Source organism: Delphinapterus leucas, chromosome 4 (assembly GCF_059928025.1).
Source record: "Delphinapterus leucas isolate spDelLeu-1000000601 "Yukka" chromosome 4, BTC_Dleu_Yukka2, whole genome shotgun sequence".
Taxonomy (NCBI): domain Eukaryota; kingdom Metazoa; phylum Chordata; class Mammalia; order Artiodactyla; family Monodontidae; genus Delphinapterus; species Delphinapterus leucas.
The window spans coordinates 45806823-45821966 of NC_143132.1; the positions used below are offsets into that span (position 1 = coordinate 45806823).

The following is a 15144-nucleotide window of genomic DNA, read 5'->3' on the forward strand; positions in this document are numbered from 1 at the left end:
CCACCCTCTAGAGAGTTTTATAATCATTAATGAATACTGAATTTATTTCAAACCTTTTTCTGCATCTATTGAGATGATCATATGGTTTTTATTCTTGAACTTGTTAATGTGGTGTATCACAATGATTGATTTGTTGGTATTGAAAAATCCTTTCATCCCTGGGTTGAATCCCACTTGATCATGATTCTTTTGATGTATTGTTGCATTAGTTTGCTAATATTTTGTTGAGGACTTTTGCATGTATGTTCATCAGTGATATTGGCCTGTAATTTTGTGTGTGTGTGTGTGTGTGCACACGTGTGTGTGATATCTTTGTCTGGTTTTGGTATTAGGGTGGTGCTAACCTCATAGAATGAGTTTGGAAGTGTTCCTTCCTCTGCACATTTTGAAATAGTTTGAGAAAGATTGGTGTTAATTCATCTCTAAATATTTGATAAAGTTCACCTGTGAAGCCACCTGGTTCTAGATTTATATTTGTTGGGATTTTTTTTTTTTTTTTACTACTGACTCAATTTTATTACTGGTAATTGGTCTGTTTATATTTTCTGTTTCTTCTTGGCTCAGTCTTGGGAGACTGTACATTTCTAGAAATTTGTCCAGTTTTTCCAGGTTATTCATTTTATTGGCATATAGTTGCTCATGGTAGTCTCTTATGATCCTTTGTATTTCTATGGTGTTGGTTTTAACTTCTCCTTTTTCATTTCTTATTTTATTGATTTGGGCCCTCTTCATTTTTTTCTTAATGCATCTGGCTAAAGGTGAATCAATTTTGTTTATCTTTCAAAGAACTAACTTTTAGTTTCATTGATCTTTTCTGCTGCCTTTTTAGTCTCTATTTCATTTATGTCTGCTCTGATCTTTACTATTTCCTTCCTTCTGCTAACTTTCAGCTTTGTTCTTCTTTTTCTAATTCTTTTAGGTGGTAGGTTAGGTTGTTTATTTGAGACTTTTCTTGTTTCCTGAGGTAAGCTTGTATCAATGTAAACTTACCTGTTAGAACTGCTTTTGTTGTGTCACGTAGATTTTGGATCCTTGTGTTTTCATTTTCATTTGTCTCCAGGTATTTTTTGATTTCCTCTTTGATTCCTTCAGTGATCCATCAGTTGGTTGGTAGCATATTGTTTAGCCTCCACGTGTTTCTGTTTTTTGCAATTTTTTTTTCTTGTAGAGATTTCTAGTCTCATAACATTGTAGTTGGAAAATATGCTAGATATGATTTAAGTTTTCATAAATTTACTGAGGCCTAACATGTGATTTATCCTGGAGAATGTTTCTTGTGTACTTGAAAAGAATGTGTATTCTCCTGCTTTTGGGTGGAATGTCGTGTATATATCTATTAAGTGCATTGATCTAATGTGTCTTTTAAGGCTAGTGTTTCCGTATTGACTTTCTTTCTGAATGATCTGTCCATTGATGGAAGGGGCACTTAAAGACCCCTACTATTATTGTGTTACTGTCAATTTCTATATTTACATCTGTCAATATTTGCTTTATGTATTTAACTGCTTCTATGTCGGGTGCATACATATTTACAATTGTTATATCTCCTTGGATTGATTCCTTGGTCATTATGTAATGTCCTTCTTTGTCTCTTATAACAGTCTTCATTTTGAAGTCTATTTTGTCTGATATAAATGTTGCTTTCCTTGCTTTGTTTTGATTTCCATTTTTGTATGGAATACCTTTTTCCATTCCCTCACTTTCAGCCTGTGTGTGCCTTTAGATCTGAAGTAAGTCTCTTGTAGGCAGCATATGTACAGGTCTTCTTTTTGTATCCATTCAGCCATTCTATGTCTTTTGAGTGGAGCACTTAAGTCATTTGCATTTAAAGTAATTATTGATAATATATGTTCTTATTGACATTTTATTCATTGTTTTAGGTTATTTTCATATCTCTTTTTTGTTCCTTTCTTCTTTTGTTCTCTTGTGATTTGATGACTCTCTTTAGTGTTATATTTAGACTCCTTTTCTTTTTTTGGGTGTATATCTATTATAGATTTTTGGTTTGTGGTTATCATGAGATATATATGTATGTATGTATATGCATATATGTATATTTGTTTTAAGTTGCTGATATCTTACTTTCAAATGCATTTTAACAAGCCTGCATTTGTACTCTCCTCCCCTCGTGATTACTGTTGTTGATATCATATTTTGCATCTAATTGTTTTGTGTATCCCTTAACTGCTTATTGAGGATATAGATGATTTTACTACTTTTGTCTTTTAACCTTCTACTACCTTTGTGCATAGATGGTTTCTTATCTTTGCTATACATTTGCCTTTACTGATGAGCTTTTTCCATTCATGCTTTTCATCTTTCTCATTGTGTCTTTTTCTTGTTCACTTAGGGAAGTTCCTTTAATATTTCTTGTAAAGCTGTTTTGGTGGTGCTGAACTCTTTTAGCTTTTGCTTGTTTGTGAAACTTTTGATTTCTCCATCAGATCTGAATGAGAACTTTACAGGGTGGAATATTCTTGGTTGTAGGTCTTTCACCTTATCACTTTAAATATATCCTGCCACTCCTTTCTAGCCTTCAGAGTTTCTGCTGAAAAGTTAGCTGATGGCCCTATGGGACTTCTGCTGTATGTTACTCATTGCTTGTCTCTTGCTGCTTTTAATATTCTCTCTTTATCTTTAATTTTTGCCATTTTAATTACAATGTCTTGGTGTGCTCTTCTTTCAGTTAGTCATGTATGGAACTTTGTATTTCCTGGACTTGAATGTCTGTTTCCTTTCCCAGGTTAGGGAAGTTTTTCAGCTATTAGGCCTTCAAATATGTTCTCAGACCTTTTCTCTATCTCTTCTTTTTCTGGTACCCTCATAATGCAAATATTAGTGTGCTTGATGTTGTCACAGAGGTCTCTTAAACTGTTCTCATGTTTTTTCATTCTGTTTTCTTTTTTCTGTTCCACATCAGTGGTTTCCACTACTCTATCTTCCAGGCCGCTGATCTGTTCCTCTGTATCATTTAGTCTACCGTTGATTCCTTCTAGTGTATTTTTCATTTCAGTTATTGTATTCTTCATCTCTGGTTGTTCTTTATATTTTGTAACTCTTTGTTAAAAACTTCTGATTTCTCTCTCTGTGCATCCGTTCTTCTCCTGAGTTCTTTGATCATCTTTATAATCACTACCCTAAGCTCCTTCTCAAGTAGACTTCCTTGCTCCACTTCACTTAGTTCTTCTTTTGCAGTTTTATTTTGTTCTTTTGTTTGGAACATGTTGTTCTGTCACTTCATTTTCCCTAACTTTCTGTTTTTATTTTTGTGTATCTGATAGGTTGGTTATATTCACCAACCTTGAAGAAGTGGCCTTTTGTAAGAGATGTCTCATGTCTCAACAGTACACTCCTCTCTTGTCACCAGAGCTGTATGCTCTAGGGGATCCCCCCCATGAGGCTGTGTGGGTCCTTCTGTTGTGTCGGGCTAACTGTGTGGGTAGTTTCGTAGGCCTGGTTGGCTCCTGGTTCATTGGTTGCCAGGTCCTGCTTTGTGTGGAGGCTGATGGCCACTGGTTGGCAGGATCAGCTCTCGAGGTAGCTGACTGCATAAACTCAAGAGGCCCTAGGGCTACAGCTGGTTTACTGGTGGGCGGAGTCAGGGTCCAGGAGATCCTGGGGCTGTTGCCTGCCCACTGGTGGCTGAAGCCACGTCCTGGAGCTAGTGCTGGCCTACTGATAGGCAGAGCCAAGTCCTGGGTTCTGGTTGCAGGGCCCAGGGGTCCCATAGCAGGTGTCGAGTCGCTGGTGGGTGGGGCCGGTTCCTGACACAGTTGGGTATGGGGCCCAGGGGTCCCATAGCAGGTGTTGAATCGCTGGTGGGTGGGGCTGGTTCCTGACACAGTTGGGTATGGGGCCCAGGGTGTCTTGAAGCTTGTGTTCACCCGCTAGTGGGCAGGGCCAGGGCCCAGCCAGTCCCAGAGCAGGGGTCTGGCCAGGGCAAGGCTGGGATAAGGTATAGAAGGATTCCAAAATGAGCTTACTGGTACCAGTGTCCACGTGGTACAACGAGTTCCCCAAAATGGCTGCCTCCGGTGTCTTTGTCCCCAGGGTGAGCTTTACCTCTCCAAGATCAGCAAGTAGGTCTGGCCCAGGTTCCTATCAAATTACTGCTTCTGCCCAGAGTCCTGAAGCCCATGAGAGTTTGTGTGCACCCTTTAAGAGTAAAGTCTCTATTTCCCCCAGTTCTCTGGGTCTCCCAAAAGTGAGCCCTGCTGGCCTCCAAAGACAAATGCTCTGGGGATTCATCTTCCCAGTGCAGGACCCCTGGGCTCAGGTGCCTAGCATGGGGCTCAGATCTGTCCCTCCTTTGGGAGAACCTCTGCAGTTATAATTATTCACTCATTTGTGGCTCGCCTACCCAGGGGTATGGGATTTGACTATATCTCTACTCCACCTCTCCTACCCATCGCATTGTGATTCCTTCTTTATGTATTTAGTTGTAGAATATCCTTTCTGATATATTCTGGTCTTTTTCATTGATGGCTATTCTGCAAACAGTTGTGATTTTGGTGTGCCCATGAGAGGAAGTGAACTCCATTTTGCACCTGAGAGAGTAGAGAATAAACTGCCTGGGGACAGTCCGGGAAATGAAGGCTCTGTGCTGCGGTTTAAGATAATCATCTGGGACAAGCAGCAGCACAGCCAGGCATCAGATGTCAGGGGGTGTGGACAGGGAGCCTTTTCCTCCCACAGACGCCACCCAAAGTTGCTTCCTCATTCAGTCCTGTGGAAAACAATCACACATCTCCCACAATCTTATTGATTTTTTTTTTGTCTACTTGTCTATCAATTTCTAAAAGAGGGGTGTTGAAGTGTCCACTATGATTGTGAATTTATTTGATTTCCCTTTAATTTTCTCAAATTTTGCTTTATGTATTTGGAAGCTTGTCTCTTAGATACACACTTAAAATTGTTTTGTTTTCTTGATTGATTCACCTTTTTATAATTTTTAAATGCCTTTCTTTTTCTTTGCTAATACCCTTTGTATATTGAATACTACTTTGTCTGATATTGGTGTAGCCATGCCAGCTCTCTTACACCTAAGCATATGCATAATATGTTTTGCAAGCCTTTTACTTTCAACTTGTTTGTGTCCTTATGTTCAAAGTGTGCTTCTTGTAAACTTCATATCTTACTTCGTATCTTACTTTTTTATCTACTCTGAAATTCTCTGCTCCAGGATAAATTCCAGCTAGACTAAATATTTAAATATAAAAATTACACTATTACAGCAGTGGAAGAAACTATGGGAGAATTTTTAAATTAGAAATTTACATATCCTTTGACCCAGCAACTCCACTTCTCAAATTTATCCTATAGATGTTCTGGCCCCTGTACAAATTTTTGTATGTACAAGTTTATTCATTATAACATTGCTTATAGTTGTAAATATTGGCAACAACACAAATATATCTCAGTTGGGTACTAGATACATAAATTATGGTACGTAGTACTGAAAGACAGGACATTCACAACTGTTAAAATAATGATGAAACTGCTCCCTGTATGTACTGATATGGGATAATCTCCAAGCTATGAAATTAAGTGAAAAGCAAAAGGTGTAAAATAATGAGAATAGTCTGCTGTAAGAATAATATATAATAATTGTTTTCAAATATGTAAAATATTCATAAAAAGATGCCAGGATGCCAAGAAACAGATGATGATATGGGTTGCCTCTTGTAGGGAGGACAGGTGTATGGACTAGGACAAAGGTGGGAGGGAGGAGATTCTTTTGCTGCATACAGTTTTGTCTCTTCTGAATTTTGAACTATTTAAATGTATTATGTATTCAAAAGTAAAAAAAAATGCTCCCCAAATTGTAACAAGGTAAAAACATCTTGTTCAAGTATCTAGGTTACTTATAATGCTGCAACTAAAATATAAAACCAGGATCCATTTTATACTCCTACTTCTGTTTGAAGTTGACCTCTTTTTTTGTTGACAGTAAAAATGAAACCCAAAATGTTTGACCCTTTTCTAGGTGCTGTTCAGTAACTGTTTAATGAGCCCCCCACTCCCACCTCATCCATCTTTAGTTTACAGTTCCAACCAGAGGGCAGATAATCTTAAGAAGAGGTATTTTTAAAATTCTCCTGTCAGTCAAATACATGCTTCACAGTATATGTCTTTAAATGTTTATGTATGTGTGATATGGGAAGAAGTGATTGGAAAACAATTTCATTGGATTACAGTTTCAAGGATTTGGGAGAAAATAACCCAAAAAGCTGGAAATGTGATGATAGCCTTATTTTCTCTTTTAGATATTAAGCACCGCCGAATACCAATTTTATTCTTTGCGAACAAAATGGATCTTAGAGATGCAGTGACATCTGTAAAAGTGTCTCAATTGCTGTGTTTAGAGAACATCAAAGATAAACCATGGCATATTTGGTAAAGTTTTATATTTACTTTTCATTTTATCATTCTGAAAAAAATCTCCAAACTTTAAGGGTTTTTTCCAAGCTCACTTTATAAGTGGTAAGATGTAAGGTAAAGATTTTGTTTTATAGAATCATGGCTTGCAGGTATTCATTAATATATTACTGTTAAAACCTTTTCAAATCTTTTCAGGGATAGACAAATAAAAACAACTCTTTAAAAGAACAACTTAAACAACCCACTTACTCACCCAAGTTCAGCCACACTGATATCCTTCTGCACATTGAATCAGCCAACCACAGTCCCACCTCAAGGTGTTTGTACTTGTTACTTGCATTGTCGGAATCATTCTTTAAAATAATTTTCCTGCTTGTTATTGCAGTTCCTTCAGGAAAGAGACCCCTCTTAATAACTCTGAAACATCACTATACCTTACCCCCATCTCTTGTTTTTTCCTTACTTTGCTTTACTTTTTGTATTTCCATATGACCCCTTCTTCTTTTATTTTTTGTTTTATAGTCTGTCTTCCTACACTAGTGCATTAGTACCATGAGAGCTGGGATTTCATTGATTTTGTTTACTCTGTAACCCCCAGAATAGTAATGGTACCTGCTACTTAGTAGATACACAATAAGTATTTGTTGATATGAATAAATAGAAATGCAAAAATTAATATTATTTGGACATACTAATAAGGTTGAACTCTTAAATAATTAGTGTCTGAAATTATTATACATTGTTTATTTGGAAAGCAGTTTCTTACTAATATATTTAACTCCAGTGTGCCTTTCTACCGAAATATTCCAACGAGGATAACCAGAAGTTATATATTAGTATTTTAAAGCCTACCACTACCTTATGTTAAATTAACCTTCCTTCTATCCACCTGCTTACCTCTCCGTGCTGAAGGATATCCTTCTTTTGCCATTTTTCCCCTTTTTATAAGAAGATATCTATAGAGCAAGGCTGAACACAAAACAAGGAAGTGGTAGAACTCAGAGAAGAACTTTAAGAGCTAACCTTGGTGCTGAAAAGAGAAGAGCTTGAGAAAGCCCTTGAAACTTTTCTGTACCCAAGGCTTCATATCTCAAGTAAAACCCTCCTTACTTTGGAAATCAGAGGAAAAGTCAGTGTTTACTAAATGATTCTTGAGTTGGAATTTGAGGTTTTGTGGTATTTGGTTGGTGAAGAAAGGAGGGACTTGGGGTAGAGAAATATCTTGAGATAGAACCTTTGTATTTTTGTATATCATACTTAAATTGATAACATCTGAAGTAGAATAATTTTTAATTTTTGCATTAAGTGTTGTGATTGCTTGGATAGAAAGTACAACATTCAAAACATAGGTCTAATTAGTAAAAGATGCAGTCCTCTTAATTTCGAAGTAGAAATTAATTTTACAAATGGAAAAATCTCTTTCTACTTAAAATAATTAGTAATTGAATTTTAACAGATTTATTGTGACACCTGAATATTTTTTAGTGAGAGAAAAAAGTAATACCTGATGCTAAAAGGATATGGACTTATAACATATTGCCAGTTTCTATATTACACAACTTATAGAAGAATACCAAGTTTTTCTTTTGAATTTATCTAAAATTTTGACTTCTCCTTAATTCAAACTGGACATCTCACTAAGTTCCAATTAGTGTTTCACTTGTTAAGTTTGTTTTTATCTTTTGCAATGTTTTTAAAGCATGTATGAAATTAAAAATACATTTATCTGTTAATTTTAGAGAAAGAAAGTAGCACTCAGTGATGCAGAGATAAAATATTGCATCTCTCTTGTCTTAGGTACAAGTAAATTTGGTCGGTAAAGAAGAGCTCATAGAGAAATATAGTCTGGAAAATTAAAGGAAAAATTTTGGGGTTTATTTTTGACCAGTGTACTAAACATATAGTCAACTCTGATTTTCAGGTCTGATTGTGTTATTGTTCTTTCAGTGTGCTCTTTGACTAAGTCCCTGGTGTGATATATGTACGTATTTGCTTTTTTACTATCTTGTGAGGGAGACAGATAATAAAACAGGTAAATAGATGTATAAAATGTCAGTTGGGAGGATGAAAAAAAATGAAGTAGAATAGTAAGAGAAAGAATAATGGATGTGGTCCCTCTCTGAGATCTAATTGAAGTCAGGGAGCAGTTCACACAAAGGTTTAAAGGAATAACTTTCCAGATAGAGAGGCCAGCAAGTGAAAAGCCTCTTGGATGAGAATGTGCCCGGTGTTTTCTAGGAACAGCAAGAAGTCCATGCTGGCTGGAACAGAGATCTAGGGGGAAATTGTAGATGAGGCCACTGAGAAATAACCAGGGGCCATGTCACATAGGGCCTTGTAGGAAATGGTAAAGACTTTGGCTTTTATTCCAAGTACAAGTCTTACGATTTATTTGAAAGGAAAGGTAGAATTTAAACATTTGGGAATTATTAGGAAAAGATGCAGGGTTTTTAGTAGGGTAGTGACACCTCCACCAACGGGGAAGGATTTCTTCATGGTACTGTACTCTTGTTTGGGACTAGAAGTTTGTGATAAAATCAATACATTGATCTTACTTGATATAAGTATTTCAGTTACTGATGTTTTGCCATTAATATAGGTAATCCATAGTTTGCTTTGAATAATTGTGTATCTTATGCTGTTTGTTTCTGTCTTCCTATTTTAAAATAATTTCATGATAAGTCATATTCTTAGTCTAACAAGTAATTCCTTGTTAATTTCTGTTTTGATTAGAATCCAATTAACAACTTTAAGGTAATTGAGTACATTTTAAAATCATGCTTCAGCACACTAAAAGGAACCCTAATCATTCAGAAAATCTAATTATGTATACTAATTGTTATTATACGATTATATTTTGAAAGGAAATAACTATATCAGTAACATGTTATGAGAAGCTATTAGTCTGTGTCTTTGAAAAGGATTATTTGATACCCTAAAAATCTTCTGCATTTTATTATTTTAGTTTATATAAGTTTTTATTATTTATAAAATAATGTCACAGTAAGGATTTAGGTTTACTCTCAAGAATGGAAAGACAATGAAAAGACCCTGTGTTCAGTGTTTTATATCCATATCTCAAATATTTAATTCTTACAATAATCACCTGAGGCCAATGGTGATATTCCCCCAGTTTACAGAGGCAGAAACTGAAGGCAGAAGAGTTAAACAACCTATCCAGGTTTTTGAAGCCAATAAATAAAAAACTATGGTTGAAATCTCCTGGAATTTTTTTATTCTACTAGTTTACCAAAGTTACAATTACAGGTTTATGCCTTTTAGATATCAAACTTCATGTCAAATAAAGTCACTCCATCCTATGGCTAAATTACAACGGAAGTATAGCATTTCTAATAAATAAATGCTGTTGAATCATTGGGGCTGGTAGGGTGGTGTATTCCATAACACTTTTCCGCTACTGGGACAATAACTCAAAGTGTATGTTTCATTAATGCCAGTCTGAGTAATATTCCTAGAATAGTAACTTTTTAGTGATACACTTTTCCAAATGTCCATATAAATTATGAAAAATTTTCTCATGTCTTGCTCCTGAACACTTAGACTTTTATATCCTATATATATTCAGTTTCAGTGCTTAGCCAGTTTTGCTCAGATATGTTAGTAGAATATATTAATTTGCTATATGGCAAAATTGTAAGTATTTATTCTTGTAGTTTTATGATGTAATGAAATGGATTTTTTTTATGGATTTTATTGCAGTGCTAGTGATGCCATAAAAGGAGAAGGATTGCAAGAAGGTGTAGACTGGCTTCAAGGTACATCACAAAATACTGTGCATCTTCAGCATTTATTTCCCTTCCATTCACGTTTTCTTTCCTTCTTTACATTTTATTTTTATTATATCACTGCCTTTCTTCCTCTTGTTTCCGTTTATTTCTGCTATCAGAAAAAACAATACAGTAAGTATCCAATACTTTGCTCCATTTACTTCAATTACATTTTTGTAAAGGATTTATTTAAATAAAGTGCTTACATCAACATGCATGACATCTCTAGAAAATAATTTTAATTTATGGCAACAAATTTCTGTCAGATCTAGTAATAGAAGCACATTTGAAGTTTGGGACAAATTTTAGACCTTACTGTCAATAACTAAAAATAAATCTTCATGGCATGTATCGTTCAAGAATCATGCTATACACCATATGTGGCTCCATTTATTCATGGCGTGTTTTTACAACTTTTAATACTCATATTTAGTATTATATATGCTGGTATTCTATTAATGTTTTGTAATCACAGTTCTATTTGTTATTCGTCACAATAGCTATCATAAATTAAGATATATCATTTTTCCTAAGGTTACATTGTCTACTAGACACAGGAATGGATTGAAGCACAATGACCCACAGAGAGCAACAAAATGTGAATGTGAATGAAACCAAGTTCTATAGGTCCTTCTTATTACAGGACCCTTGAAGATCAGGCCAAAAAATTTCCATTTTTGAGCAAGACAATTGAGGATGATTTCTATTAGAATCTCCCTGCCCTGAACAAGGGTGAAATAACAAGAGATTATAAATTCTAGCCGTAGTCTTGTGGCTATAAATTTAATTTCTTCTACACAACCCTCTTAATTCCAGTTATTTGTGGGTTTTTTTCTCTTCTGTATGTCATAGTGGATCTAAGAGTAGCCTGCTTGTCCATACATAAAGAGACATAGTATTTCTTTGGTTCAAAGTACTAAATGTACATCTGATAAATATTTCTATGTGTTATTAGTAAAATGTGGTGTTTTAGGTAACTGCACAGAACATTGTATTTTTTTCTCTTTCGTGTTGTCATCATGACATTTACCATTAAACTGCAAAGAACCTTCTAGTTTATTTTACAATTAAGTGAAACTTAACTGAGAACCTCTAGTAGTTCTCAGACGAGCTAGTGGGATTTTTCTGTGAACACACCAACTTCATTTCCTAGACTGTGCAAAGAAGTGGTCAAAGTGACCACTCTGGGACTGATTCCTACATAAAACAGATAGGTTACAGAGGAACATTACAGAGAAGACACTAGAAGCATATTTTCAACCTTTACTTCTTATTTTACAAGTGCTTATTATTGTTCACAGTGGAGATACAGCATGGATGGAAACACCACAATTGCTCATAATATAGTAATTCAAAGCACAGTAACTTACTGAAAATAGGTTGATGGTCATCTGAATTTTAAATTGTAGATCTCTTTTTTTTGGGGGGGGGGGTATTTTGTCTGTAACAATGAGGCCACTAGGTGTCAGTAACGATCCAACATCACAGTGCCACTTGCCAACTCTGGTCTTACCTAATTTTTGTGTCTTTGACTTTTCTGATCCATTATCTTTGCATCTTACCTCCCAAGTCTTTGTAAGAAGGATACTTTATAGGAAAAATTTTTGTGCCCTTGAGTTACCATATTATTTTATGTAACCTTTACAACAATTCTCTGCAAAGTAAGTAGTAGTATCCCCATTTTATGTGGGCAGCGTGGAATAGTAGTAAAAAGCACTTGGGCTTTCAAGTCTAGCAGATTTATTCCACTACTTATTAATTATTAACTAATGTCTCTAATTATCTTATAAAAATAAGTTTCTTCATCTGTAAAATTAAAAAATAAAATTTCAAAAATTGCCATACAGATTAAATGAAATACTGTATGTGTTAAAGTGCCTACCATAAGAAAGCACTCAAAAAATGTTAAATTTACCCTTTTACCTAACTTCTCCATTTAGTAGAGGAGGAAACTTAGTATGTAGATTTAAAAGTATATCAGTTTGGTTTTGAGTAGGAGATCCTTTGTTCATAATTTCTATGTAACAGTAAATAGTTTACATTTTTGATGCTCCTAACTGTCTCTCTGGATTTGAAAAGAGGGGAAAACCTATACCGCAAAATAGGTAGCAATAAATATAGGAGACTAGTCTGTGCCTATAACTGTTAACTTATTAGCCAAAAGTTTTTCTGTAAATCTGTGAAGGATGTTCTGAACTTATATCTCTTCATTTTCCTTGCAAAATTCTGAAATTTCCTAGCATGATAAACCAGAAGGCCTGTGGTTCATTGTGGACCAATTTAATCTTATTATTTTAAGTTTACGGTTGAAAAATTGTGGGTAAAACATTAAATGACAGATTTTGTGCCATGATTCCATTCTCTTTTGGAAGGATTCTCAATAATTACCTATGCACTACAGCCAAAGACAAGAACCAATGAATAGACTATGAAATATTTTTTAAAACCACCAGAGAATATACAGAAACCATTGCAGAGGTAAAGAGAGATATTTATAAAATGAAATCCTCTCATGTGACTAATGAAACTTATTCATTGTATGACTTTATCTGTATGTGAAAAGTTAATAATGCTTCCAGGTTTTAATATAAGAATTTTATAAACTATGCATATGAGTATTCCAATGAAAGACTGAGGATTGAACACACACTTAGTTTCATCCCCTCTTCAGATCTCACTGACAGTAAAGAGACTTTTGTTTAAAGCCATTTAACCCAAAAAGAATGGGAGCGACAAAAATGGCAACCAAATTTTGGAAGCCAAATATCTGATGAATGTTGAATAACTTAACAGACCTGAGAAAGCGGAATTCTAAGCTAGCACTGGAGAAAGCTGGAAAGCATCCTAATTTACATTGCAGATCCCCTCAAAGGCACAGAAATTGATGGAAATTGGAAATAAGGATGAAGTGAGACAGAAAGGAGAAGACAGTTATACATCCTTGCCCCAAAAGAAGATTGAAGTTTCATTCTTTGCAGAGAGTCAAATAGTATCCCTGGACTGGAGAACACCAAGCACAACTGTATGTTGGCATGCTGACCTGAAAATGAGGAGTAACTGAAAGTTTCATACTGAAGGTTATAACCGTCTTCTGCCTTCTCCTATTTCTCCTAGAAGACACTGGCAATAGGTAGGAGATAGCAAGTCAGCTTTGAGGAGTCAGACCAGACTAAGAGAAAAGACCTAAAGGTATTAACATCAGAAATTCTCAAGGAAACGGCTTAGCTAGATACACTAGACTGAAGATCACTTTTGACAAGCCTCACACATGTAACAAAATTCCAATCAGCTTTATAGTGTTCACCCATACATATGAGAAGATAGCAAAAGATCACCAAGTATTTGAAGATCAAAACATTAGACTTATGGAACATAAACAAAAAAAGCAGATTAGAAGAAGACTATTTAGGGAGAACATTTCAAAAAACTATTAGAGTAGCTTCAAAGAGATAAGGGCGAATGTATTACTTTCATGAATATGACAAGAATACTACTTGAAAAAGAATAAAGAACAAAAAAAATGAGTTCTTGGAAAATAATAGTAGAAATGGAAAACTCAATAAAAAGAAGATAAAAGAGAGACAATCTCTCAGAAGGTACAAAAAAGACAAAGAATGGAAAGAAAAGATAAAGTAAGGAGTCATTTTAGGAGGCTCAGTAACCTAATAAGAAGTTCTAAAAGAGAGAACAGAGAAAAGAGAGGGGAGAAAGTCATCAAATAAATCATCAAACAGTATTTTCCAGAACTAAATGATGAGTTTTTAGTTGCAAGGCCCCTTGAGAGCCCAATGCAGTGGATGAAAATATTCCCACACCAAGGTGCATCATTATTAAAATCTACACTGTAAGACAGAGGAAGATTCTACAAGTTTCCTGAGAAGAAAATAAGAGGTTTCATCTAGAGGATAAGGAAACAAAGTAGCAACAGACTTCTCACCAGCAACCCTTGGAAGCAATGCCTGGAATAATCTAAGGAGAAAATAATATTTGCCAGCGGTATCAGTGTATTATAATTGTATAATTAAGACATCTTCAGCCATGTAAAGTCTGAAGAGTTCACTTTCTATACCATTTACTAAGGTAGCCACTGAGGTGTACTGATCAAAAACAAAAGAATAAACCAACAAGAAAAAAAAATAAGGGAAATAGGAAAATCTGCACAAGAGAGTTGGGAAGGAATCCCTAGGATGATAGTGGAGATCCTAGAGTGATAATGAAAGATCTCATATGAAAATAACTGGGCAAACATGGAGAACAACTGGTTCAGATTAGTTTTGCACAAGACTAAGGGAGAGTTCTTCAAGAAAGTGAAATTGTATATTATGCTTCATAATAGTAAAGGTTGAAACAGGGTGAGAGTAGTGGGATTGAATTAATGTTAAGTACATTAAAAAAAAAGCTAAAGCAGGGTTGGGGATGAATAACAATTAATAACTGCAGGGAAAACAAAATGTAGTAGAAGAAAGGAAAAGTAACTGGGGTATATCACTCATTTCAGCTGTGAATAGCATTCATATAGTCATCCTATTGATGACTACATCACTGTGTTAGGGAAATGGGGGTATTGGTTACATGATGAGCGTGGCAGAAGAACAGTGTACAAGTGTGTGAGAACCGAAGCCCCTTATTACATTGAAGGAACTGATATTTCAAGAAGTAATAATAAAAGCATATTATTTAGAGATACACAGGTAATCACCTAAAAGGGAGTTGAAAGTAGTTGCCTGTGAAAGGAGAAAGAGGGGATGAGGCAAGGAACTGCTTTTTTAAATACAAGCCTTGTAGAACTAGTTGATTTTAATTAGGTGCATGTACAATGACAAAAATACAAACTATAGTGTGAATTGTGCTTTTAAAAAGAAAAAAGCGTACACATAGGTTTCTACCATGTTCTTATGGATATGTCTTGGATTACTTTAGAGAATGGGTTTTGCCCTGTAGAGACTGATAATTTTTTATTTGGTTTTTATTATCA

General features: G+C 35.1%; 1 protein-coding gene across 2 annotated transcripts in view; it reads left to right on the forward strand.

The window, feature by feature from the left end:
• The window catches only part of ARL6 (ARF like GTPase 6), a 66708-nt gene that overhangs the window by 35225 nt on the left and 16339 nt on the right, over positions 1–15144 (forward strand). Inside the window, exons 6-7 of one of the 2 annotated variants that reach the window (XM_089910431.1) lie at positions 6267–6396; positions 10102–15138. In XM_089910431.1, coding sequence (XP_089766557.1) covers positions 6267–6396; positions 10102–10366 — 395 coding nt within the window. In that variant the 3' untranslated portion in view covers positions 10367–15138. Of the gene's footprint in view, positions 1–6266; positions 6397–10101; positions 15139–15144 lie in introns of those variants that run through there. The other variant, XM_022582480.2, reaches the window with a different exon arrangement.